A 27,568-nucleotide genomic window follows, 5' to 3' on the forward strand; every position below is an offset into this window, starting at 1 on the left:
GTATTTATTTTTTAAAGTAGGCTCCACTCCCAGCATGGGGCTTGAACTCACAACCCTGAGATCAAGGCGTCCCGTTTTCCAAGTCTTTGTATTTGAAAATTTGGCCTTTCAGAGGTGTCTGGATGGCACAATCAGTTAGGTGTCTGATTCTTGGATTTCGGTTCAGGCCCTGATCTCAGGGTCATGGGATCAAGCCCCACGTGGGGCTCCTTGCTCGGCACTGAGTAGGCTTGAGAGTCTCTTTCCTTCTGCCCCTCTCACTCGTGCGCGCGCGCTCTCTCTCTCTCTCTCTCTCTCTCTCTAAAATAAATACATCTTCCAAAAAAAATTTTATAAAAGATTGATTTATTTATTTTTGAGAGAGAGAGAGAGACAGTGGAGGGAAGGGCAGAGAGAATCCCCAAGCCAACCCCTTGCTGAGAGCAGAGCCTGACACAGGGCTTGATCCCACGACCCATGAGATCATGACCAAAACTGAAACCAAGAGTCAGATGTCTACCTGACTAAGCCACCCAGGCACCCCTATTTATTTATTTATTTATTTTTTTAAATTTTTGTTCTTTTAAAGATTTCTTTATTAGAGAGAGAGAGCACATGAGCAGGGAGAGGGCCAGAGGGAGAAGGAGAGAAGCAGGTTCCCTGCTGAGTATGGAGTCTGATGCTTGGCTCCATCTCAGGACCCTTAAATCATGACCTGAGCCAAAACCAAAAGTCAGACACTATCTATTTATTTGAGAGAGAGAGAGAGAGAGAGAGAGAGAGTGAGCACGGGAGCAGGGGAGGGACAGAGGGAGAGGGAAACAGAGAATCCCAAGCAGACTCCATGCTGAGCGGGGAGCCCGACTTGGGGCTCAATCCCATGACCCCAAGATCACCCTCCAAGCCTAAATCATGAGTCAGATGCCCAACCACCGACTCACCCAGGCGCCCCTATTCCACACTTTCTTAATTATTATTACTTTATAATAAGTCTTCATAGTTGGTAGTACAGTTGTTTGCATCCTATTCTTTTATTGAGGATCTTTGGCCCTTGGCTCTTCTATTTTAAATTTTATAATTTTCTCCATAAAGGTTTTATAGATCTTCTGTTATATTTACTCCTGAGTTGCTTATAATTTTCCTTGTTCTTGTCCAAACTATCTTTGTGGGACTTAGATTTTTCTGTATATATACATTTTTGGGGGGGTGCCTGGCTGGTTCAGTTGGTGGAGCATGGGTCTCTTGATCTCTGGCTTATGAGTTTGAGCCCCATATTGGGTGTAGAGATTACTTAATAAAAATCTTTTAAAAAGTAATATGTTTTTTTCTGAACCATTTGAAAGTAAGTTGTAGACAAACCCCTTTATTCCTAAATACTTCAGTGGGTATTTCCTAAAAACAACATTCTCTTACATGACCTCAGTACAAGTACCTAAACCGGAAAATTAATATCGATGCTATACTGTTATCTAATTTTTATTTCTTTCAAATTGCACCAATTGTCCATATAGAAAAGGAGGAAGAAAACTTTTTTTTCCTCCCTGGTCCATACATACTACTTAGTTGCTATTTTTCTTTACTCTCCTTTGATCTGCAACAAGTCTTCAGTCTTTATCTTTTTTTTTTTAAAGATTTTATTTATTTATTTGATAGAGAGCACAAACAGGCAGAGAGGCAGGCAGGGAGGCAGGGAGAGGGGGAGAGGCAGGCTCTCTGCGGAGCAGGGAGCCTGATGCGGGGCTTGATCCCAGGACCCCGGGATCATGACCTGAGCTGGAGGCAGCCGCTTAACCGACTGAGCCACCCAGGCGCCCCCTTCAGTTTTTATCTTTTATGACCTTGTTATTTTTTGAAGAGTGCAGTTGAGTTGTTTCCGGAATGTCCTTCAGTTTGTCTGATGTTTGCAGTTTTCTGATACATACTGTCAGACTGTGTTTTTGGCAGAATGCCACATTGTATCTTCTTAGTATATCACATTGGAGGCACATCAAATCTGTTTAGCACACTGCTAGTGATTTTAACTTTGATCACTTGATTCAATGTTTACCAATGTTTACCAGATTTCCCCATTATAAACTTTAACTGTTTTTTCTCTTTGTAATTAATATGCATCTTGATTCAATTTTTTTAAAAAATAGTTGTAGGACCATTTAGGTTTTTGTTTTCATATTGAATCAGTTTTTGGTAGGACCTGTGATGGCACCGATGTCTTCAGGGGATCATTTGATTTTTACAGTTATGAATGAGAGAGCAGAGACAGAGTAAAAAGAGGCCAGTTTGAGATTCCCACCTCGATGGTGACCACAAAGCTCTAAAACACTTTTGTTTTTACTGGCAAGTTTGCAGTTACCCCTTTTCGCCACTAGATGGAAGTGCTAACAGAATTTGTAACGATGTTTCAAGGCTGATGAAATAATAGAACTGAATTTTTTTTTGAAATTTTAAATTTTATTTTAAGTAGGCTTCACACCCAATGTGGGGCTTGAACTCACGACTCAAGATCAAGGGTCTCATGCTCCACTGACTGAGCCAGCCAGGCACCCCAGTTGAACTGAATTTTATAGTGATTCTACCTGTATGACTGGGTAATATTCTTCTGTACCATACTGTGCAGTACGTTTGTACTGTAAATGATTATATCTCATTAAATATATTTATTACTTTTTAAAAAAAATTTATTTATTTATTTGACAGAGAGAGAGAGAGAGAGCACACAAGTGCACAAGCAGGGGGAGTGGCAGGCAGGCAGGCAGAGGGAGAAGCATGCTCTCCACTAAGCAGGGAGCTTGAAGTGGGACTGGATCCCAAGACCCTGGGATCATGACCTGAGCCAAAGGCAGACACTTAACCAACTGAGCCACCCAGGTTCCCCACGTTAAATATATTTATGAAATAATGATGAACATGATACATAAAAGGCTTATTGGTAGTAAAATAGAGACAAATTTGACAGATTTTTTAAAAATATCTGCAAGGGATGCCTGGGTACTCAGTTGGTGAGGCATCTGACTCTTGATCTTAGCTCAGGTCTCGATCTCAGGATCCTGAGGTAAAGCCCTGCATTGGGCTCCATGCTGGGTGTGTAGTCTGCTTAAAAAAAAAATATCTGCAAGACAGTAGCTGAAAGCTAGATAATTAACATGCAATAGAAATTTATCTTTGAATTACCTGGAATCAAGAATAATTTGGATTATCTGGGGTCCCTAATGTACTAGAGTCTATAACAGACCATATTGTGTTGACTTTTCCTAGCATGAACAGGGCTCAGTGATGATGTTTGAGCACCTAGTTAATTCTAATGGACTCAAAGAAGTCATGGAATACTATGGTCTCATCCCTGAAGAAGACATTTGCTTTATCAAGGAACAAATTACAGGACCACTTGAATCACCAATCAAAGATTCTTCGGTAAGTTTGTGTACAACTTAATTTGAATTGACTGTTTCCCATCTAGCCTTTTCTAGTTTTCTTCAGAGCTATATGAAGAGAGACATTTGGCTATTTTAAGGAGACTAAATGATAAAATACATTATATGTTTCTACTGTGTAATACCAAAAAAAATGAAAGGCTTATCTATTTTTTTAATCTCTTAACTGAGATCTTTAGAAGTTGCCCCCCAAATTAAAATACCTATGTAAATATTTTTTGGCAAGTAGATATGCAGTATTCTATATAGGAGTCGGAGGTAATATCATTTGGAAAATGTAAAAGTATGTGTCTTGTTTCCCCATTAAAATTAACATGTTTGAGTGCTGGGGGGAAAGGTGTGAGGGAATGGGAAGTCGGGGGGAGGGAAAAATGAGAGGGGGCAGGACTCAGAAAAGGAAATTTAAAAAGAAAAAAAAATAAAATGATAAAAAAAATAGGATCTGAAATATTTAGATATATGAAGCCCTAGAAAAAAAGTTGAATAGCTCAAAGGAAAATCTCTTTATTTGTTTGTTTGTTTGTTTGTTTGAATTAAAAAGAAGTTGAGGGGCGCCTGGGTGCCATGGTTGATTAAGTGTCCAACTCTTGGTTTTGGCTCAGGTCATGATCTCAGGGTTCTGAGATTGAGCCCCATGTCAGGCTCTGTGCTGAGCATGGAGCCTACTTGGGATTCTTTCTCTCCTTCTCCATCTGCCCCCCCCAACAGATAGATAAATGATAGATAGATAGATAGACAGACAGACAGACGGACAGATTAATGGGGCACCTGGGTGGCTCACTTGGTTAAGCATCTGCCTTCCCTTCAGGTCATGATCCCAGGGTTCTGGGATCAAGCCCCACCTGGGGCTCCCTGCTCAGCAGGGAGTCTGCTTCTTCCTCTGCCTCTCCTCCTGCTCATGCTCACTCTCTCTCAAATAGATAAATAAAATAGTTTAAAAAAATAATAAAAAAGTTGAAAAATAATTTCCCTCTAAGTTTTTTTTCCTTGAATAAATATACAAATCTATTTGTAAGATATAAGATGAAGAGCTGGATTTTGAAGCAAATACTCTATTTCCAAAATAGGGGAGCTTCAAAAAAAAATTTTTTTTAAGATTTCATTTATTTATTTGACAGAGAGAGAGTGTAAACGGGGGGGGGAGCTACAGAGGGAGCAGGAATAGGAGTCTTCCCGCTGAGCAGGGAGCCCGATGTGGGGCTCGATCCCAGGACCCTGGGTTCACGACCTGAGCTGAAGGCAGCTGCTTAACTGACTGAGCCACCCAGGCGCCCCCAAAATTCTTTGAACAGGACATTTCATTTAGACTAGATGTGTAACTACTTTGAATGATAATACTAGTTTCATGCATGAATTCAAGCATTAGCATATGAGGGACATTCTTACCAATTTATGATTAGATTTTATATTTTATTTTATTTATTTTATTTTTTATTTTAAGATTTTATTTATTTGACAGAAAGAGAGCCAGAGAGGGAACACACAAGCAGGGGGAGTGGGAGAGGGAGAAGCAGGCCTCCCGCGAGCAGGGAGCCCGATGTGGGGCTCAATCCCAGTACCCTGGGATCATGACCCGAGCCGAAGGCAGACACTTAACGACTGAGCCACCCAGGCACCCTCAGATTTTATATTTTAAAGAAATTTTTAAGCCAAGAAAAGAGGAAAGCTTGTTGGTTATGAGAAATGTAACGAGTTAGGATCCCTTTTTTTTTTTTAAGATTTTTTTTTTATTTATTCATTTGAGACAGAGAGATACAGAGGGAGAGAGAGCCTGAGCAGGGGGAGGTGCAGAGGCAGAGGGAGAAGCAGGCTCTCCGCTGAGCAGGGAGCCGGATATGGGACTTGATCCCAGGACCCTGGGATCACAACCTGAGCCGAAGGCAGAGGCTTCACCATCTGAGCCACCCAGGCGCCCCGAGTTACGATCCTTTCAATGGCAAAAGGTTTAGTATTAACAGGATATCACATACCTTAGCATTTCTTTAACCTTTTCTACTAGTTTAGAAATTAAGTGGAAGAAGGAAAGAGTAGAACCTTCTAAGTTATCTCACATTCCCATTCAAGTATCTGTTTATGATTTTTAGCTGAACACAGTTGCTTTGCTTTGCTTGTAAATAGATGGTTCATATCCTAAAACTTTGGTGAGTTTTCTTGTCTTCCAGTGGCCATATAAAGGGCGTCCTAAAGAGAAAAGCTTCCTTTATGAGATAGTGGCCAATAAAAGAAATGGCATCGATGTGGACAAATGGGATTATTTTGCCAGGTATGCTCTGAACACTTCAGAAAAATTGGTTAAAATCCTTACATGCTTTAAATATATTTAATTTTTACTTAAATAAAAAATGAAATTCTTATGTACATTTAGTGTTAATATTTAAGGTACAGTTTCCTCGTTGAAAAATTTTATCTCTCTGCTTTGGAATCTTTCCAGGGACTGCCATCATCTTGGAATCCAAAATAATTTTGATTACCAGCGCTTTATTAAATTTGCCCGTGTCTGTGAAGTAGATAATAGGAAGCGTATTTGTACTAGAGATAAGGTGAGTTATGTCAGAGGAACAATAGAGAAGCTGTAGTTCCTAGTTCCAAGTCTAGAAGTAATCATTCAATAATTTGGAAAAATCACAACCTGGTAAATTGTCAATCATTTTACTTTACACTTAGCACTTGTAAGTATCTAAAAGTTCTTTTCACTTCTGCAAAATTACAACAGACATTTACTGAGTATTGTGCTGGGCACTGTTCTAAGTGCTTTAGGTGGATTAACTTGGTCCTCACAACCCTATGAAATAGATACTATTTTTATGCCACTTAATAGGTGAGCAAACTGAAGCACAGAGAAGACATATAGTTAATAAATGGCAGAACTGGAGTTTCAGCCCAGAAAGTTTGACTCAAGTCTCATCCTTAACCATAATTAGTTATCTATGTTAGTGTTTCATAATAGGTAAAATACTAAATCATTAGGTCCCTGCTAGATTAGAGTCATGTAACTAAAGAGTAGTATGGGATTTTACTATAGAAAGTCTTTCTTTGGGCGCCTGGATGGCTCAGTCGGTTAAGCATCTGCCTTTGGCTCAGGTCGTGATCCCAGAGTCCTGGGATCAAGAATGCACTGGGCTCCGGGCGCCTGGGTGGCTCAGTTGGTTAAGCGACTGCCTTCGGCTCAGGTCATGATCCTGGAGTCTCGGGATCGAGTCCCGCATCGGGCTCCCTGCTCGGCAGGGAGTCTGCTTCTCCCTCTGACCCTCTTCCCTCTCGTGCTTTCTGTCTCTCATTCTCTCTCTCTCAAATAAATAAATAAAATCTTAAAAAAAAAAATAAAAAGAATGCATTGGGCTCCTTTCTCAGCAGGGAGCCTGCTTCTCCCTCTGCCTGCCGCTCCCCCTGCTTGTACTCTGTCTCTCTCTGACAAATAAGTCTTAAAAAAAAAAAAAAAAAGTCTTTTGAGAATAAAGAATATAAGAAGAAGAATGCCTAACTTCTAGACTTGTTGAGAAGATTAAAAAACATATTGAAGATGCCTAAAACAGAACCTGCTACAGAGTTAAAAAAAAATAGATTAAGAAGAAAAGTTGAGGGACGCCTGGGTGGCTCAGTCGGTTAAACGTTTGCCTTCGGCTCGGGTCATGATCCCAGGGTCCTGGGATCGAGTCCCGCATCGGGCTCCCTGCTCGGCGGGAAGCCTGCTTCTCCCTCTCCCTCTGCCTGCAGCTCCCCCTGCTTGTGCTTGCTCTCTCTCTGACAAATAAATAAATAAAGTCTTAAAAAAAAAAAGAAGAAGAAGAAGAAAAGTTGCAAACCCAGAAGAAATGGTTTTCCTAACCTGCCTTGTAGTTTTTTAATGGACTCAGGGATTTTAATGAGGTAGCTCCTGTGCATAGCCTTCTTGTCTGTCACCGTCCCTTTTCCTTGTCCTATGTACTTGTCTCCTAACAAGGGTAACATAACCTGACCCTGCAATAATATTTATTTCATGTTTTCCTTCAGGAGGTTGGGAATCTGTATGACATGTTCCATACTCGCAACTCTTTGCACCGCAGAGCTTATCAACACAAAGTTGGCAACATCATTGATACGATGTAAGAAATTCGACTGCTATTTCTCCATAAAATTTTTTATGATGCTTTGTTAGATCATTCTTGGGTCAAGTTGAGATTTCTAGGTGAATTCAAGTGAATTTTAAATGAATAAATCTAAAATGGTTCCCTTACTACAACAAAAAACTAGCATAAAGTAAAGGGAGGAGAATGCATAAAGGGGATAGATGAAGGGTGGAAGAGTTGGCTTCAACTAGACATGAAGAGGCATGGCTTAGACCCTCCCTAGAGCTAGTTGCTTCTGTGCCAGATGTTAGTATCAAGGTGAGAGATAAGACGTGAATAACTGACACTCTAAAACTAATGAGATAAAGTTAATTTTAAGGATGAAGATTAATGTCTGTCCTCACCCCGTCAGTTATTTTTCAAAATTAGTGGAAAATAGTGAAGCCGGTAGGAATTTCACCTCTTCTCCCCAACCCAGTGAGAACCATAGCAGAAAAGTTCGGCCAAGTACAGATAAAAGTACAGCCCATACATCTCTCTGAGACTCAAAAGACCCACGAAGAGTTCTCAAAAGCAGAGTGTGAATTAATTCCATGTCTCTGAAATAGTTCTAAACTGACATGAGCTAGTTAGAATACATCCACCCATTTGTATGGTTGTTCCTTTGATAAGAAGTTTTTGTTTTTAATTCAGAGAGTTCAGAGAGATCTAGGTTCAAAGCCTGGTATTGCTTCTTCCCAACTTGGTTAAAGGAAAATACTTCATTTCTGCATCTATAAAATGGAGGCTGATTACGTCTATCTTGTTGGAAAGATTAAATAAGATAATATATCCAAAGCCCTACATAATGCCTGGATCCCAGTAAACATGGTAGCTCACAAATCACCATGCGCTTATTTATGCCTTTATGTATGATCCAAAAACAGTTGTCTTTAGAACATCATGTCTCAGGATTTTACTTCTTTGAAGTAGAAAGATTTCTTTAACTTTAAGCATGGCATTAAGCAAATACTCAAATTTTCTCATAAGCATAAAATTTTTATGAAATGATCTTTAGGATTACAGATGCTTTCCTCAAAGCAGACCCCTACATAGAGATTACAGGTGCTGAAGGAAAAAAGTATCACATCTCTACAGCAATTGATGACATGGAAGCCTTCACTAAGCTAACAGGTAAGAGCCAGAAGGTAACATAGGTGGTCCATCTCAGATAAAGTTAAGCTGTCCCTGGATCACAGATGGGTTATTTTCCAAACATTCCAATATATTTGGCTTCTCAAGTGATTATATGCTTTTGGAATTGAGTTTTATCTCTGCTTTGTATTAACAATATAACCTTGATAAAGTTATTTAACCTCTCTGACTCTTAGTTTCCTCATCTATAAAATGGGAGTATTGCTATCTTGCATAGAGTTTTGTCATAGTATTTAAATGAGGCATAACACCTAGTATTGTACGTGGCACGTAAGTACCCAATATTTACTATTATTTAAGTTATAATACAGCTGGACTAATAGCAAACTCGCCCTTTTAACATTATTTTTGTTGTAAAACACAGGGAACCAGGAACATTTTGCCACACTAAAGCAGAAATGAAACCTGCAGCTTAGGGTGGGAAGGGAGAGGTGAAGGAGTTGCAGCTGGTTATTTCACATGGGGAAGTGCAGACTGAGCAATAAAGATCAACAAAGCAAAAGGAGTAGACAAAAAAGTATGTACCAGTTGCAGTTCTTAGTTGCATATCATGAAACTGATTGTGTTTAAGAAGAAAGTTAGAGGGGCGCCTGGGTGGCTCAGTTGGTTAAGCGACTGCCTTCAGCTCGGGTCGTGATCCTGGAGTCCCGGAATCGAGTCCCACGTCGGGCTCCCTGCTCAGCGGGGAGTCTGCTTCTCCCTCTGACCCTCCCCCCTCTCGTGCTCTCTATCTCTCATTCTCTCTCTCCCAAATAAATAAATAAAATCTTTAAAAAAAAAAAAGAAGAAAGTTAGAAAGCAGTCACATAGCTTGTAGAATCCGTGGAAAGGCTGGAGATTCTTTTTTTTTTTTTTTTAAGATTTTATTTATTTGGGGCGCCTGGGTGGCTCAGTCGTTAAGCGTCTGCCTTCGGCTCAGGTCATGATCCCAGGGTCCTGGGATCAAGCCCCGCATTGGGCTCCCTGCTCAGCGGGAAGCCTGCTTCTCCCTCTCCCACGCCTCCTGCTTGTGTTCCCTCTCTCGCTGTCTCCCTCTGTTGAATAAATAAATAAAAAATCTTTAAAAAAAAAAAGATTTTATTTATTTGAAAGAGAAATAGAGAGCGAGCGAGCGAGAGCACAAGCAGGGTGAAGGGCAGAGGGAGAAGCAGACTACCCGCTGAGCAGGGAGCCTGATGTGGGACTCGATGCCAGGACTCTGGGACCATGACTTGAGCCAAAGGCAGATGCTTAACCAACTGAGCCACCCAGGCACTCAAGTCTGGAGATTCTTAAAATGAGCAAAAACAACACAAGCTCAGTGGCCTAAGACAGCCAAGATCACTTTCCATGAGGTTCCTGTGAGTGGTACTACTACTCTTCCATCACTGCTCGATTCTGCAGCACGCTGCCAGAATGAGACCCATACCAGTTCCTCTGAGACTCTCTTTGAAGAACCAGTATTCTTCATGTCCCACCATTCGCAGATTGATACTTTTGTAGAACACTAAAAATGAATTACCAGTAAAATGAAATGGGGGGGCAGGACATACAAAATACAAGCCCAAATATTTAGTATGGAGTTTGACAGACTTATATATTTCAATAAATTTAATCAAAAGAAACAAAAATTTAAATAAGAAAAGTTATATATATTATTCTTTAAAAATATGTGTGTAGGTGATGCAGAGTCCCTATTACACTTGTAACTTTTTAGTCATATTCTAATCATAAATAAATCAAAAATTAGAAGTGAAACAGTGATTCCTCATATTAGCTATCTTTGTGCACACTCAGAACATTGTGTATATCAGTATTTAAGGTTTATAATATAACAAGTGATTTTCCTTCTTAATCTAGATTAGGTGACACAGTCCCTCACAGGGGATAATGTGTATCTAAATTGTTTCTCTGTTTTGTTTTAATAACATCATAGTTGATACTAACCTCCCCCTGTTGTGTTGGTAGGAATGAAAGATGAGGTTATATAACAATTTGAGCAAGTTGGGGCCTATTTTTAACTTTGTTCATAATGAAGCAGATGATGCCAAAAGTCATCTTAAAAAAAAAAAGTCATCTTCGGTCTTCATCAGAAGCCAGTTCTAACAATTTATCCTGTAACATTATATTACATTTCTACCATCTCTTGGTGAAAAGAAATGAATTGGGGATTTTATGCACTTTTGGGTTAACTGACAAAACATAAAGTATACAGTTTAATGTGATCTTACCACATGATTGTACAGAGCTCTTACTCACCGTGAAGGTTCTATAATGCCCAAACTGGCTTTTACCCTGTTCAGTGAGATGAATCCACTGATTTTTTTTTTTTTGAATCCACTGATTATGCACTTGGATATTGTATTAATGTCAAAAATGCCAGATAAAATATTAGGTCACATTTTTGTGCTTTATCTGCCAGAGTATGGGAGAACAAGCATACGGATTTTCCAGCTGTCATCATTTGAGACAGGGATAATCTTATCTTTCTTGCATACTATTCGGAGCAGTGCTATAATCCTTATTGGCCTTAACTACCTGACCTGGAAGGAATAAGTCCATGTGAGCCTTTGCCATGTTACCTTTGCTGCTTTTCCAAAAGTCAACTTACTTTATCTAGAAGTCTCCAGTTCTTGTTTTTTAATTTTTTAGAATGTTTTTCCACTTACTGGGAAGTGTTGAAAACCTACAACAGTGTTGAAAGAATTTTACAGTGAACACTTGTACACTCACCCCCTAAATTCTAGAATTTACTGAACTTGCTTTATTACTTATCACTTACCATTCACCCCCTAAATTCTAGCATTTACTGAAGTTGCTTTATTACTTATCTATCATTTACCATCCATCTTATTAATCCATCTTATTTTATCCATCTTATTAATCCATCTTAATTTTGATGCATTTTAAAGTTTTTTTTTTAATTTTTAAAAAGAGATTATTTATTTTTAGGAAGAGAGAAAGTGTGCATGTGCGTGTGCACGCATGATGGGGGAAGATCTCCAGCAAACTCCCTGCTGGGTGCAGAGCCCAACATGGGGCTCGATCCCAGGACCCTAAGGTCATGACATGAGCCGAAACCAAGAGTCAGACGCTCAACTGACTGAACCGCCCAGGTGCCCCAATTTTGATGCATTTTAAAGTAAATTGCATGGGGCACCTGGGTGGTTCAGACAGTTAAGCAGTTGCCTTAAGCTCAAGTTATGACCCCAGGGTCCTGGGATCAAGCCCTGCCTCAGGCTCCCTGCTCTGTGGAGAGCCTGCTTCTCCCTCTCCCTCTGCCTGCCACTCCCCCTGCTTGTGCTCTCTCTCCCTCTGTCAAATAAATAAAATCTTTAAAAAAAAATAAATTGCAGATACCACTACACTTTACCTTAACTCCCTTAGCATGCAGATTAAAGTTCAATAATTAATTATAGATTTTTTCCTTTTAATGTAAAATTCACATGCAATTTGTATAAATGTACAAATCTTACATACATTTGCTAGTGTTTTGACATATGCAAGATACAGAACTTCATCTTCTCCTTAGAAAGTTCTATTATACTTCTTCCCAGTCAATTCCTGCCCCCGCCTCACCCCTAGAAACAACCACAACTTGCCAATTCTATTTTTTTTAAAGATTTTATTTATTTACTTGAGAGAGAGAGAATGAGAGATAGAGAGCACAAGAGGGAAGAGGGTCAGAGGGAGAAGCAGACTCCTCGCTGTGCAGGGAGCCTGATGTGGGACTCGATCCCGGACTCCAGGATCATGACCTGAGCCGAAGGCAGTTGCTTAACCAACTGAGCCACCCAGGCGCCCTAGGCTTTTTTTAAGTTTATTTATTTTTAATAATCTCTACATTCAACATGGGGCTCAAACTCAGGACACTGAGATCAAGAGTCGCATGCTCTTCCAATTGAGCCAGCCAGGCGCCCCTGTTCTAGACTTTTATATAAATGGAATCATACAGTGTGTACTCCTCTCTGTAGGGCTCCTTTTTACTCAATGTTGAGTATTTGAGATTCATCCAGACTGCATGCATCACTAGTTTATTCCTTTTTATTGCTGAGTAATAGTTCATCATATGAACATAGTTTATCTGTCCTCTCTGCTTCCTAGTTTCCTATTTATAAATGTTCCTATAGGGGCGCCTGGGTGGCTCAGTTGGTTAAGCGACTGCCTTCGGCTCAGGTCATGATCCTGGAGTCCCGGGATCGAGTCCCGCATCGGGCTCCCTGCTCGGCAGGGAGTCTGCTTCTCCCTCTGACCCTCCCCTCTCTCGTATGCTCTCTCTCGCTCTCATTCTCGCTCTCTCAAATAAATTAAAAAAAAAAAATGTTCCTATAAATATTCCTATAAATGCTTCAGCCTGCATGGAAGTTGGCTATCTTAAGCATTGCAAATGTTATGACCACTGTCTTAGGTAACCATTTTCTTACATTAGTCTTTATCCTTCAGTATTCCTAAGCAATAGGTGGACCTTACTTCCCTTCCTTCCTCTGCAAGCCCCCTTATCCTGAAATCCCTTAATTAAATTGGAATGATAGAATGTTAAATTTAAAATTTACTTAAAACTCCTCAAGGGGTGCCTGGGTGGCTCAGGCAGTTAAGCGTCTGCCTTCGGCTCAGGTCATTATCCCAGGGTCCTGGGATCGAGCCCTGCATCAGGCTCCTTGCTCAGTGGGGAGCCTGCTTCTCCCTCTGCATGCTGCTCCCCATGCTTGTGTTCTCTCTCTCTCTCTCCCTCTGACAAATAAAATCTTAAAAAGAAAAAAACCACCTCCTCAAATGAGGAAACAGAGGCCAAGTGAGGGAAAGCAACTTCTCCTAATAAATGGCAAAGCTAAACTCAAGTCTTCTGACTCCAAAGTTGAATGTTGCTTATACTATTTTAGAGTGATATACAGTTATTCAGTTTAACATACGAGCAGTGTCCTTAACTTTCATACATAACTCTTTTCTGAACACAAATATGTGGAACAAATAGAGCTTTCCCACATGGCTAGTGGGAATGCAAATGGTACAATCACTTTGAAAAAGTTTAGCATTTTCTTTTTTTTTTTTTGATGTATTTATTTATTTGAGAGAGAGAGAACGAGAGAGAGAGAGAGTACATGAGAAGGGGGAGGGTCAGAGGGAGAAGCAGGCTCCCTTACTGAGCAGGGAGCCCGATGCAGGACTCGATTCCGGGACTCCAGGATCATGACCTGAGCCGAAGGCAGTCGCCCAACCAACTGAGCCACCCAGGCGCCCAAAAGTTTAGCATTTTCATATAAATGTATGTTTATCCTATGATCCAATAATTCTGCTTCTACCTGCTTACCCAACAGAAATGAAAATGTAAGTCCACCTAAAAGCCTGTACTTTATAAGAATAAGGTAAAAGGCATAAGAAATACCATCAGTAAAATTCTGTGGGGTTCAAAGGAAGGAGGAATTACATCCCTAGTTTGGTTGGATTGAGGAAGATTTCACAGTGAGGTGCCTTTTAAGATGAATCTTGGAGATTAGTAGGCTTTCAAGAAGTGAGATTTTGGGGCACCTGGCTGGCTCAGTGGAGCATGTGACTCTTGATACTGGGGTCATGAGCTCAAGCCCTGTGTTGGGCATAGAGAATACTTAAAAATAAATTAAATTAAAAAAAGAAGTGCAGGACGCCTGGCTGGCTCAGTTGGTAGAGCAGGTGACTCTTGATCTTAGGGCTGTGAGTTTGAGCCCCATGTTGGGTGTAGAGATTACTTAAAAAAAATAAAAAGAAGTGAGATCCTGTGGTGGGGGAAGCATTCCATTAATTCACCCGGGAATAGGGTAGCTAAAGGCATGGATTAGAAAAGTGTGGCCTTACTATGTTAAAGTAAAATTGCTGTTTTTCAAACTGTGTGTATAATAATATGTAAAGAAATAATAAAAACTATAGATGGACAGGTGGTTTGTAAAAAGCCCATCACTGAGAGGATGAGGAATGTGTTAACCATAGATTGATTAGGGAGGAATGTATACACATCAGTGAGGTGAATGACATAAGGCTGTTAATATTTTATTTTGCCAAGAAAAAGCATTTTTGGTAAAACTCATATTGTAAAATGCAATAATTGATTCAGTCAACGATTACCAATTAATGCTAAGCCATTGGCTGAAAACTTATTGGGATAATTATACAGTCTCAAAATATTACCCTGTGGATTATTTGTTAATTACAAAAAGAAAAATACATTTATAATAGAGAAAGCTGGGATTATTGCCTTAACCAACTGATGGAATTTTAACAACCAATAATGGTAACATCTCATTATGTGACTCCTGATGCATTGAGCCAGGCACATCTATGTTCTTTTTTTTTTTTTTTAAGATTTTATTTATTCAGTTGAGACAGAGATAGAGAGAGAGAGCATGAGCAGGGGAGAGGGAGAAGCAGGCTCCCCACCGAGCCAGGAGCCAGGAGCCAGATGTGGGGCTCGATCCCAGGACCCTGGGATCATGACCTGAGCCGAAGGCAGATGCTTAACAATCTGAGCCACCCAGGTGCCCCAAGCCAGGCACATCTGTGTTCTTGACAATAGTGTTTAACCTGAATCTAATGGTAAAGAAACAGACAAGTTCAAAGTGTGAGACATTGTCCAAAATGAGTGTCTAAACTTTTCTAAAATGTCAACATCATGAAACAAGTCAGGGGAATTATTTAGTTTTAGATTAAAGGAGACTAATGGATATGACAACTAATGTCATCCATAATGCTTGATTGGTTTCTCTATCCAGCAACATAATTCCATAAATTGCATTATTTCAACAATTAAGCAAATTCAAATGTAGACTGTTATGTTAGATATTTTTATATCAGTCTTTAATTTTTTGGCACTTGATAGTGGTTATGTAGGAGAATGTTCTTGTTCTTGGGAGATACATGCAGAAGTATTTAGTAGTGAAGGGTCTTGAGGTCTGTAATTTTCAAATATTTCATCAAAAATTTGTGCGTGTGCAAAAAAATTGTGTGTATACACATACATAGTGTATGCATATGTAGAAAAATGTTAACAGTTGATGGATTTAGGTGAAAGGTATTTTATTTCAAAATTTTTCAAAATAAGTCGGAGGAATAAAAGAAAAGAAAATTAACTTCTGGGGTGCCTAGCTGATTCAGTAGGGCAAGAGACTCTTGGTCACAGGGTTGTAAGTTTGAGCCCCACATTAGGTGTAGAGATTACTTAAAAATAAAATCTTTTTTTTTTTTTTTTTATTTGGGGCACATGGGTGGCTCAGTCGGTTAAGTGGCTGCCTTCAGCTCAGGTCATGATCCCAGGGTTCTGGGATCAAATCCCACATTGGGCTCCTTGTTTGTGCTCTTTCTCTCTCTCTCTCTCTGGCAAATAAATGAAAAAAATATTTTTTAAAAAACTTTTAATAAAAACATTTATTTATTTTAGAGAGAGAGAGAGAATGCAAATGGGGGTGGGGGGATGCAGAGGGAGAGAAGCAGACTTCCTGGTAAGCGAAGAGCCCAATGACACTGGGCTCAATCCCATGATCCTGAGATCATTACCTGAGCTGAAACCAAGAGTCGGAGTCAGATGTATAACTGAGCCACCCAGGTGCCCCAAAAATAAAATCTTAAAAAATAAAATATAATCTTAAAAAAGAACCAACTTCTGCTTTTATCATGGAATGGAACATTACAAAACTTTTTATTATGAAATTTACCAATTCCACGTACCCATCACTTAGCTGCAACAATTATCAGCACAGCAATTTTGCGTCATCTGCTCTATCCAACCACTTCCATAAGATACTATGCTATTTTAGGAGGGGAAGAATGAAGGGGAGTAAGTCGGGGGGGGAGACGAACCATGAGAGATGATGGACTCTGGAAAACAAACTGAGGGTTCTAGAGGGGAGGGGGGTGGGGGGATGGGTTAGCCTGGTGATGGGTATTAAAGAGGGCACGTTCTGTGTGGAGCACTGGGTGTTATGCACAAACAATGAATCATGGAACACTACATCAAAAACTAATGATGTAATGTATGGTGATTAACATGACAATAAAAAAATTTTTAAAAAAGATACTATGCTATTTTGAAGCAGATCTTAGACATAATTTTATAATTACTTAAATATTCTCTTTAAGAAAACAAAACATAACAACAAAGTAATACACCCCTATTTCCCATCACCCAGCTGTAAGCCATCAATTCAGTACAGTCTTGCTTAATCTCTACCCTCTCCCATTCACTAGATTATCGTGAAGCAAATCCAAGACACTGAATGTTCTACTGTGCTTACATTTAAATGTCCACTTGAAATCATTTCAGAAGTACAGTAGTGTATGAGTCTTCTTAAATCTTTTTTTTTTCATCTTAATCTAACTGAAATTTTATCAAATTGGCAGATAACATTTTTCTGGAGATTTTATATTCTTCTGATCCCAAACTGGATGCAGCACGAGAGATTTTAAGAAAAATCGAATACCGTAACCTATACAAGTATGTGGGTGAGACTAAGCCAAAGGGAAAAACAAAAATTGAAAGGGTAAGTTGTCAAACACCTTTCCAGTAGTGAAAGGTCTCTCCCATTTGTCCTCCAAGAGGAAACCATTAACCCATTATAATACCACAACTATGTTCTAAGCCCTTTACATTCATTTTTACTTAATCTTCTCATCAATAACGTGTTCTTTGATCCTGTAGATGAAGGAACTGAGGCTTGGGAGAGATTAAATAACTTGCCTATGGAAGCACTAGTGAGCCAGTATTCAAAGCCAAGTCTGACTTAGTCCAAACCTTTACTGTCTCATCCCAGAAGTGAGGGGGGGCCTCCCAAATTTTGGCTAGATCCAATGGCAAGAAAATGGGGCCTCAAAATACGGTATCTGCATGAGCTTCACGGAGACGCTAAGGACCTGCTGTTCATAATTTCTTCTTTCACACTATATCAGGTTCTCCCAGATGGTGCATGCCAAGTATCTATATCTGTTTTCCCCTCTTGCTTGTGGAAGGTTTTTCTCTTTGCCAGAAAGCCAGTAACATGAGCCATACTGATAACCACACCCTGCCTCCTAACACTTTCCTCTTATTTTACTAATAGGTCAATGCCACATTTTTTTTTTAATGTGAAAATTTTGTTAAGAGAATCACTCTATTGTGGTTTGTTTGAAGGATGGCAGAAGCAGAAGCCACGTATTTGTTAGGGCTATCTCTACTCACTTTTCCTAGTAAAGTGCCATTTTCAGAGAGGGAACCTTTTGTGGCATAAACACTTAATGATGAAAAACTGGGGTTCTAACATGAGGAGTCTTGTCTTTTCTAGGAAGACTATAAATGCCTTCCAGAGGAAATTGCCAATGCTAAACCTAGTGACGTAGTGCTGGAAGCTGAACTGAAGGCTGAAGATTTAATAGTGGATGTAAGTAGTTAGCCCGATAATATACTAAGACATTTTTTTAAGATTAAAGCCTCCCCCGTTCCATTATGAAAGTATTACATGTTCATTAAAGAAAATTTGGAAAATACAGAAAAATAGAAGGAAGGAAAAGAATCACCTGTGATCTCAAGGAATCAACATTAGCCAGTTTTTTAAATTTTCTTTGACATTGATATTTTCAGTGTAATCGTGATCATGTGGTTAGCAGAACATTGCATATATTGATTTTTGAATGTTTTCTTGATCACAAAAGTAATCTATGCCAATTATTTTTTTTAATTGTCTATGCATACAAAGGAAAAAGACTTTTTAGCTCCTTCATAGAGGCTATAGTGTCTTGTATCCTAACAAGACTATCAAATGGCTTCTTCACATTTTCTTTTGTTTCTTATAGGAGCCACTTTTCAGAGTTCTACTCCTCTGAAATCTTGGGACAGTGTTGCCCATGAATTTTTTTCCATAAGCCTCTCATTTGCTGTTTTTCTTGTTGACGCATCTTTGGTAAAGGGTGATCTCTCCATAACCATTCTTTACCAAGGGATACAATGAGTGAATTGTCCTTGGACCCAGTCTAGTCACTTGGCTGAGGGTTGAAGTGCCCCCCACACCTGCAGATCAGGCTACGGTTTCCTGTTTCTTTAGATGAAATTACACCAGAATAAAGGGATTTTCTGAATTTCTGAGTTTCTGAGATTCTGAAAGAACGTACTCTCCCGAATGTTTTCCCTGGGCTGTCACATGTCCTCCCTTGCCCTCAGTGCTTTACTTGAGGGTCTGCATTGCTCTCAATTCAGTGCACTGTCCTAGTCAATCCCTGACCTCCCATCTGGTTTTTCTCTCAAAGCGCAATCTGCTAATGAATATAGGATCAGAAGTACTTGAAGAGACATAGGAGAAGACAGCACACACATGATTAAGTTTGCTTTAACCTAAAGGCAAATTGATGGAGCAATGAAAGATTTTTTTTGACTATCAGACATGTCAGAACAAAAAATTCTATAAGATTTTGTTATGATAAAGGTATGTGAAAATGGGAATGTAAATTGATACAGGAGACCATATTAGGGTCGATGTTAACCAACCCAGCAATTTCATTCTAGGTATTTGTTGTAAGGAGACGATCAGTTTTGAAAAAAAAAAAACAAACAAAAACAAAAAACAAGCACAAATCTATATATTGTGGCATTATTATAGTGTAAAATAAGGGGGGGAAAGGATATATCTCTCAATAGGAAATATAGTGGAATAATGCAAACATTAAAAATTGTTCTTAACATGAAAAGATATTTATAACTAAAAAAGCAATACATTCAGAATGATTTTATTTTTGTTTCTTTAAATGTATATACACATGTGTGTATAGTGAGCACACTGAAAAAAATTCTGGATGTATTGGTAAAACGTTAACATGGTTTCTACCCGGGTGATGGAGTTGCAGGTACTTTTTTTTTACAGTGAGTATGGTAGAAGAGTTTCATAATCAGAAAAAGATGGGTGAAGATGGGTAAAGCCCTTTTGTATTCTGAGAAAGCAATTTGCTAATTAAATGTCTTATGTATTAGCCTCTCAATTTTAGTTTGACAGTGTAATATATTTATGTGGTACATTTTACTATATGTGCCTCCTTTTAAGACTGTGTGTAGTAACTTTTATGATTACTTAATGGGCTATAAAACTTAATTTTGCTATTTAGAATGAAAGATTCATAGTTGTTGATCTGTAGCTACATTTTGCCTTTGAGTCCTTCCTTGGTTAAGAATGGGAACTCCAACTATTATAGTATTGCCCTTCTAGAAAAATAACCGTTTTATCAAATCTGCTTTAAGGAGGAATTTCTAGTTATATATGTTTTGGAGTAAATAGGTATTGCCTTTTATTTCTTGTCTAAAACCAAGGAAATAAATACCAAAGAGCTGGGGGCACTCCTGAAAATTTGATTAGTGTTCATACCTTACCATGAAGTGTCACAGTATCAAGGCTACATTGGGTCCCTCCCCACGTGAAACAGTACCCAGGAGAGAAGCCTAGGATAGCACCAGCCCTGGGTTCATGGGGAGACTGAGCCGTTGCTGCCTCCCAGGTAAAGGCGTGCAGAACCCTCACTGCAGCTCTCAAAGCCAGTAGCACACACACGCTGGGAGACACACCCCTGGTCTGACTTCGGGACCAGAGCTGAGCCTCAGTGTCTTCTTTCCTCTCCAAGGTACTGGCAGGAACTTCATAGACCATGTTTGTTTGTTTGTTTTCTTCAGGAACCAGTCACAGGATAAGCTCCTCTTATCGTCTGTTCTTTTCTGTACCACCATCACCCCATTACTCTAGTTTTTCCCCTTCTTATTTTCGGACCCTCCCTTTCTCCCAGTCCTGTCCGTGGAGCTCTTCCACACCGTAGTTAACACGCTTCCCTGGGTCCTCAGCCTCCTTGTTGGCTCTCTTTGCCCTTGCTGCCTCCTGGCTGTTCCCTGAGAACCTGATGCTTCTGCAGCCCCTTCGGGAAGAGCGTGGTCCTCGGGGTCAGGAGGCCTTCCTGCCAATCAGTCCTCGCGTTCCCTAGCATCACTTCGAGGCCCTGTGCAAGGTCCCTGTTCCTCTGGGACCGGCATCTCCCGACCTGCTGTCCTCTTAGTTGAAGATTTGGGGCTGGTTTAGAGCTTTTCTTCCTGTTCTAGTTCCTGCAGTGGTCCTTGGTGGCTTCATAGTCCACAAGGCTGGCCAATTCTGGTTGATCTCTTCATCCTTATCCTCGGTGACCTTACCTACTCCACCTCGGCCAACACTCAGCAGATTACATTCTGAACCATACCGATATTTGAAAATACCTTTCCTCTAAAAATCACTGATTTTTAAGCATCCTGCCTGTCCTCAAATCCCCTTTTTCCTTATGTGCTTGTTCCTTGCTCTTCAGGACTTCTCGTTTATTGTCTCCTCACTTTCTTCCAGCTTGTCAATGACCTATCTCTACTTCTCTCCCACTCTTAGATTCTGTGATAGATTCAGTCATTTTCTACAATTACCCTCTACTCCCTTGCCTTTCTTCGCATCTACCCAGCAAAAGGCTGAATGGCAGTTCATAGTCCCCAGTCTTCGTTGGGCCCTCTGGACTTCTGGTAGGCTTAGTGCAATTCTCCCAGTCTCCATAATGACTATTTCAAACCATCTCCACTCTTCTCAGACCTCCAGCCCTGTTCCCTGCCCACAACTGTATTCACTGGGACTAACCCCATTTTGGCCCTTATTTCAGAGATAAAATATAGGCCATTAGATAGGAACACACCAAACCTACACACACCGAATAAGCCTCCATCTGCAGCTGTGTCCAGCCTTCCCTCTGGCAATGGGAAAATGTCTCTCTTCTTATCAAAGGCTAAGAGTAATCCTTTTACTTGTGTTCTAGACCAGGGCTGTCTGGTAGAACTTTCTGTGATGCTGGAAATGTTCGGTATAATTGTGCTGTCCATTTTGGTAGCCACCAGCTACACACGGCTGTTAAGCATTTGAAACGTCACTACTGCAACTGAGTAAATTTTTTATTGTATTTAATGTTAATAACTTTAAAATTAAAAAGCTGCATGTGGTTAGTGGCTATGACATTGAGCAGTACACCATAGAGCCATTCATCTTAGCATTTCTGTGGAGCCCCAGGATCCATTCTGTCCTCTCTTTCTGACTTCCCCAGCAACAGTTAAACAGACTTTCATCTCAGGAAAACAGCAAACGTCGTACTCTTCACTTCTCTCCTCTTCTTTAGGGTCCAGTTCATTGAAAAGTTGCCCCCCCACCGCCACAACTCCCTTACGTTTCCCAGGTACTACGTTCCTCTCCACATTCTTCTCTCATGCATCTTTCAACAGTCAAGCTTCTAAGAGTTGTCTTCTCTTTTATTATTTCTCATTTACTCCTGAACCTTTTGTCTGTCGCCATCACCATACGAGAACTATTCTTCCAAGTTCACCAGTGACTTCAGGGTTACTTAACCCAGTGGACCATGGCAGCCCCGTGCCTCAGAGCTGTTTCTTCTGCCTGGAATTCGTTTCCTTCCCACATAGATAGACCTGACTAATTCCTGCTCACTTTCCCAGGAAAACATGCCCAGTCATTTCCGGGGAGCCCCAGACTACTAGGCTCCCTGGTTCCAAAGTTTCACAGCACCCTTTGCTTCTCCTTGGTAGCTCTTAGAACAAATGTAGTTAGAGCGTTACTTTTTTTTTTTTTTTTTTTTTTTTTTTTTTTTGAGATCAAACAGTTTTTTCAAGATTACACACGTAAGTACTGGAACCACTGTTTGAACCTGGGCAGTCTGGCTCCAGTGCTTACTCTTTTTTTTTTTTTTTTATTGTTATGTTAATCACCATACGTTACATCATTAGTTCTTGATGTAGTGTTCCATGATTCATTGTTTGTGCATAACACCCAGTGCTCCATGCAGAACGTTCCCTCTTTAATACCCATCACCAGGCTAACCCATCCCCCCACCCTCCTCCCCTCTAGAACCCTCAGTTTGTTTTTCAGAGTCCATCATCTCTCATGGTTCGTCTCCCCCTCCCACTTACTCCCCTTCATTCTTCCCCTCCTGCTATCTTCTTTTTCTTTTTTCTTAACATGTGTTGCATTATTTGTTTCAGAAGTACAGATCTCTGATTCAACAGTCTTGCACAATTCACAGCGCTCACCATAGCACATACCCTCCCCAATGTCTATCACCCAGCCACCCCATCCCTCCCACCCCCCACCACTCCAGCAACACTCAGTTTGTTTCCTGAGATTAAGAATTCCTCGTATCAGTGAGGTCATATGATACATGTCTTTCTCTGATTGACTTCTTTCACTCAGCATAACACACTCCAGTTCCATCCACGTCGTTGCAAATGGCAAGATCTCATTCCTTTTGATGGCTGCATAATATTCCATTGTGTATATATACCACATCTTCTTTTAGATCATTACTTTTATAATTATTTGTTCAACCTCAGTCTAGGCCACACATGCTGTGGGCACTGGGAGTGTATCAAGTTTCCTTGTACCTACAGGACCTGTCACAGTGGCTGTCACATAGGCAGAGACTTTACACCCTACTTACGTTGAAAGCACAAATAATCTCCCCCACCCCATCCAGATTTCAAGACCAAATCCCTATGGCACATGCACCAGAGTTATTTTTATTCTACTGTGAGCTACCTTATCAGTGCCTTATTTCTGAACCTCCAGAGAGCTCTGCTCCATTTCTTGTGATGCTCCTACAACCCTGAATTCAATTCTATTATGTGAGTGATCACTAATTTATTCCTTTTATTAAGGTTATCAACATGGATTATGGAATGGAAGACAAGAATCCTATTGACCATGTTCGCTTCTATTGTAAGAGTGACCTCAGCAAAGCAGTCATGATAACTAAAGATCAGGTAACTACTTAGGTAAAACAAATAGACTGTAGTGGCATTTTGCAAATCTATGGATAAATCTGCGTTTTACATGCAGATTAGGTCTTAAAGTCAATATGTATAGTAAAAATTTTTTTAAAGATTTATTTATTTATTTATTTTTAAAGATTTTATTTATTTATTTATTTGACAGAGACACAGCAAGAGAGGGAACGCAAGCAGGGGGAGTGGGAGAGGGAGAAGCAGGCCTCCCACGGAGCAGGAAGCCTGATGCAGGGCTCGATCCTGGGACCCTGGGATCATGACCTGAGCCGAAGGCAGACACTTAACGACTGAGTCACCCAAGCATCCCAAAAAAGAATTATTTTTAAAATTAAAGTATATCTGGGGGTGCCTGGGTGGCTCATTTGGTTGAGCATCTGACTCTTGGTTTCGGCTCAGGTCATGGTCTTCGGGTCATGAGATCAAACCCCGCATTGGGCTCTGTGCTCAGTTCAGAGTCTCCTTGAATTTCTCTGCCTCTCCCTTTGTCCCTCCCCCCGCTCACATGTGCTCTCTCTCTCTCAAATAAATGAAAAAATAAAATCTTAAAAAAATTGGGGTCCCTGGGTGGCTCAGTCGGATAAGTGTTTGCCTTCTCAGTTCATGATCCCAGGATCGTGGGATCAAACCCCCCATGTCAGGTTCCCTGCTAATGGGGAGTCGGCTTCTCCCTCTCCTCTGCCCCTTCCCCCCCCCCACTTGTGCACTTGCTCTCAAATCTTAAAAAAGTCTTAAAAAACTTAAATATATCTGATTTTTGTGTAGACTAGACCATCTTAGCAGCCAGTTTTTCCTGTTTGCTGAAAATAAATGAAAGCACTGTTTTTGGTTTAAAGACTAGGTTATAAATCTGATGGGAAAAGTAGTGTTGTATGGTTGAAGTCATGAAAGTTAAATGTGCTTATCTGCATATCTTTTAGTGAGAGTCTGGTCTACATATAATTACATGATACAAACTTTTAGTCTTTTATTGACATAAAATTGTGGGGCATTATGCAGTATGACAACTACCTTTAATTCCTTTCTTTGGATGATAATTGGGATATAACAGCAAAACATTGTGGTGTTTTTAAATAACATCAGGAAGGGAGCTGGGGCACTTGGGTGGCTCAGTCAGTTAAGCATCTGACTTCAGCTCAGGTCATGATCCCAGGTTCCTGGGATCGTGCCCCATGTTGGGCTCTGTGCTCAGCGGGGAGTCTACTTGTCCCTCTCCCTGCTCGCTCACACTGTCTCTCAAATAAGTAAATAAGATCTCAAAAAAAAAAAATAGAATGGAGCTTAGGAACAACTAACCTCTCTTCAGTGTATGAATTCAAGATGACAGTGAAATCTTTTCTTCTTTGAAAAGGTTTCAGAGCTTTTGCCAGAGAGGTTTGCAGAGCAGCTAATTCGCGTATACTGCAAGAAGACCGATGCAAAGACCTTGTTTGCTGCACAACAACATTTTGTTCAATGGTGCTTAATCAGAGACTTCACCAAGCCTCAGGTGGGTGGTTTATTATTCACATGATTTGCACAATTTTTTATTTCTAAGTAAAAACTAAAAGAGATCTTACTTCCCTCTGAAAAGTTCTCATTTAAATTATAGTCACTTGATTATGGTTTTGGAAAAAAAAAGTTTTTCTAGTTTAAGCTTTCCTTTTAAAATGTCTGACTCTGTGTTGACTAGTGATTTCTTCCTACACCAATTTTAAGTGGGTACTCTGTTTATCATTATTATCCTAATACTAAAAGTTCAAAATGATGAACATGTGATAGTACTTTATAATGTTCTCACCGGTTGTCTGCACTCCTCCCAGTTACCTGGGAAATGAGTCATAGTGTCCTCATCTTTCAGAGAAGGTTACCAAAACTGAGTAAATTGTTTAAGGCTACATACAAGTTGATAATAAGTTTTCTAACTTATTATTTCAAATTCAGTATTCCCCAAACTGTGAACTATTTAAATTGTCTGGAATAAGACAATGGAGAAGAAGAGGAGCCAAGCTGTAGCTGACAATCCTATAGCGAATGTTGTTAAAGTTGTCCCTTACTGGCCTGGACATGGCAGGTGCCTGGCACAGAGAAAGTGGCCAGTCGATTATTTGTTGAGTGTCTGAATGAAATACTTGGCAGGCAGGTGGTAAGCTGCGTTCTACTTCCTAGCCCAGGATGCTCTCCCACAACACCAGATCTGCCTTCCCCCAACCCCCATGCATTGGGTGCTGGAGGAAACAAAATGAAGGAGCAACCCGGTAGTCGGTACTTTATCAAGTGCCGGAAGGAGTGATACAGATGAGTTCTGTTAGGATTCTAAGAGTTAAGAGAGCTGTCAGGAAAGCCTTCTGAAGGAGAAGCGATTCTGCTGGGTCCAGAAGGCTGGATTATGTTTGAGTAGCAGGGAGAAAAGGTGGATGTAGTTCCTAGAGGAGTAACCCAGTGGCATGAAATTGGAACAAGTGGAGTGTGTTTGGGGGCCGTGAGGAGACCAGCTATGTGGACTCAAGAGTCCCTACTGCTGAGTGGTGAGAGGTTGAATGGGAAGAATAGACTAGATTATGGAGAGCATTGCATAATCAGCTAAGGAAGACTTCATATGAACAGTGGGGAGGGAACCATTGAGAGATTTCAAGAGTTTCCTTAGGTGCTGCCATCATTACTTACTCCTGCATTTGTTACCTCCAACTAGAATAAGACCCATGGGGATGAGGAAGTGTGTCTGTCTTAGGTACTGTAGCACCTAAGGAAACTAAACCACTGATTAAGAAAGAAAACTAGCAGCAGGTGGATTGGAACTTGGAGAGACTGGAAGTAGAGAGACAAGAGGCTGTTGAAGTTCAGCCATCTGGCAATAACTACTTTAAAACGACGATACATCCACTCATTGAATGGGGATTTTTGCCAGGTCCTATGTTAGGTACCAGGGATGGAACAGTACCTAAGACAGACACAGTTCCCACAGTCTTGTTGGGGCACACAAGTAAATAACAATTGTAGCGGTGTGGTAAGTGCCTTGGGGTAGGGCGCACAGAGTCTTAGTGGAGCCAGAAGGAGAGGGATTTAAGCCATAACTTGGTTGGTTGGGAAAGGCTTATTCTAAGAAGGACGTAGAAGCTGAGACCTGAAGGATGGATGAGATGGAGTCAGCTGGGTAAAGTCGGTGGAGGGGGTGAGGCCAGAAGATGGGCGAGAGCATGGTGCCTTTAGGGGAGGGGTCCAGGGCATTTTGCATAGTCCTGTAGGCTAAGAGCAGTGGAAGCCATTAAAGTGTTTGAAGCAGGAGAGTGACATTCAAGTTTGTATTTGCAAAATTCACTAGAGTTGAAACTAGAATGGGTAGAAATAAGGACGCTTGATAGAAATGGAGATGAGTTTAAAGGCAAATAATGTTGACTTTGAGCCAGAAGGGTCTTCCAAAGAGGAATATCATTTATTGTAGGGGGGGACTAGGCAAGAGAGGAGCAGGGATCTAGTGAAGTCCCTCTTTTTCCTGGAAAAACAGACAGAGGGGCGCCTGGGTGGCTCAGTCAGTTAAATATGTGACTCTTTTTTTTTTTTTTTTTTAAATTTTGTTTATTTATTTGAGAGAGAGAGAACGAGAGATAGAGAGCATGAGAGGGAAGAGGGTCAGAGGGAGAAGCAGACTCCCTGCTGAGCAGGGAGCCCGATGTGGGACTCACTCCCGGGACTCCAGGATCATGACCTGAGCCGAAGGCAGTCGCTTAACCAACTGAGCCACCCAGGCGCCCTAAATATGTGACTCTTGATTTTGGCTCAGATCATGATCTCAGAGTCATGAGATCGAGCCCCATGTTGGGCTCTGCGCTCGGTGTGGGGCCTGCTTAAGATTCTGTCTCTCCCTCTGCCCCTCCCCACCCCTCTCTCCCTAAAAAAAATAGAATAATATAAAAAAATAAAAGCAATTGGTATTTTCAAAAAAAGAAAGGCAGAGTTTGTGTTTCGTGAAAAGTGTATGAAGGAAGAGGAGTCAGAACTCTGTGGTGCCCTGCTCCTGGCCGTCTTTGAAAAGAATAGGTCTGATAGCTTTTCCTACAAAGGAAACCCCACAGCTCAGGGCTGTGGTGTTTCTAATTTGGCCCAAGCATAGGGCATATATGTAATTTAGGGTTTCCCAAGAGTAAGTA

The 27,568-nt window shown here is 40.5% G+C and overlaps 1 protein-coding gene across 1 annotated transcript in view; it reads left to right on the forward strand.

Annotated features, from left to right (window-relative positions):
• SAMHD1 (SAM and HD domain containing deoxynucleoside triphosphate triphosphohydrolase 1) overlaps nt 1-27,568 on the forward strand; it is a 57,001-nt gene that overhangs the window by 27,137 nt on the left and 2,296 nt on the right. The window contains exons 7-15 of the mRNA XM_025876312.2: nt 3,232-3,387; nt 5,570-5,670; nt 5,839-5,947; nt 7,398-7,489; nt 8,511-8,626; nt 16,991-17,130; nt 17,908-18,003; nt 23,316-23,420; nt 24,793-24,930. Of these exons, the coding sequence (XP_025732097.1) occupies nt 3,232-3,387; nt 5,570-5,670; nt 5,839-5,947; nt 7,398-7,489; nt 8,511-8,626; nt 16,991-17,130; nt 17,908-18,003; nt 23,316-23,420; nt 24,793-24,930 (1,053 nt within the window). The remainder of the gene's footprint in view (nt 1-3,231; nt 3,388-5,569; nt 5,671-5,838; nt 5,948-7,397; nt 7,490-8,510; nt 8,627-16,990; nt 17,131-17,907; nt 18,004-23,315; nt 23,421-24,792; nt 24,931-27,568) is intronic.

The sequence above is a fragment of the Callorhinus ursinus genome, unplaced genomic scaffold (assembly GCF_003265705.2).
Source record: "Callorhinus ursinus isolate GAN/ISIS: 27379988/994484 unplaced genomic scaffold, GSC_fseal_2.0 scaffold38, whole genome shotgun sequence".
NCBI lineage: Eukaryota > Metazoa > Chordata > Mammalia > Carnivora > Otariidae > Callorhinus > Callorhinus ursinus.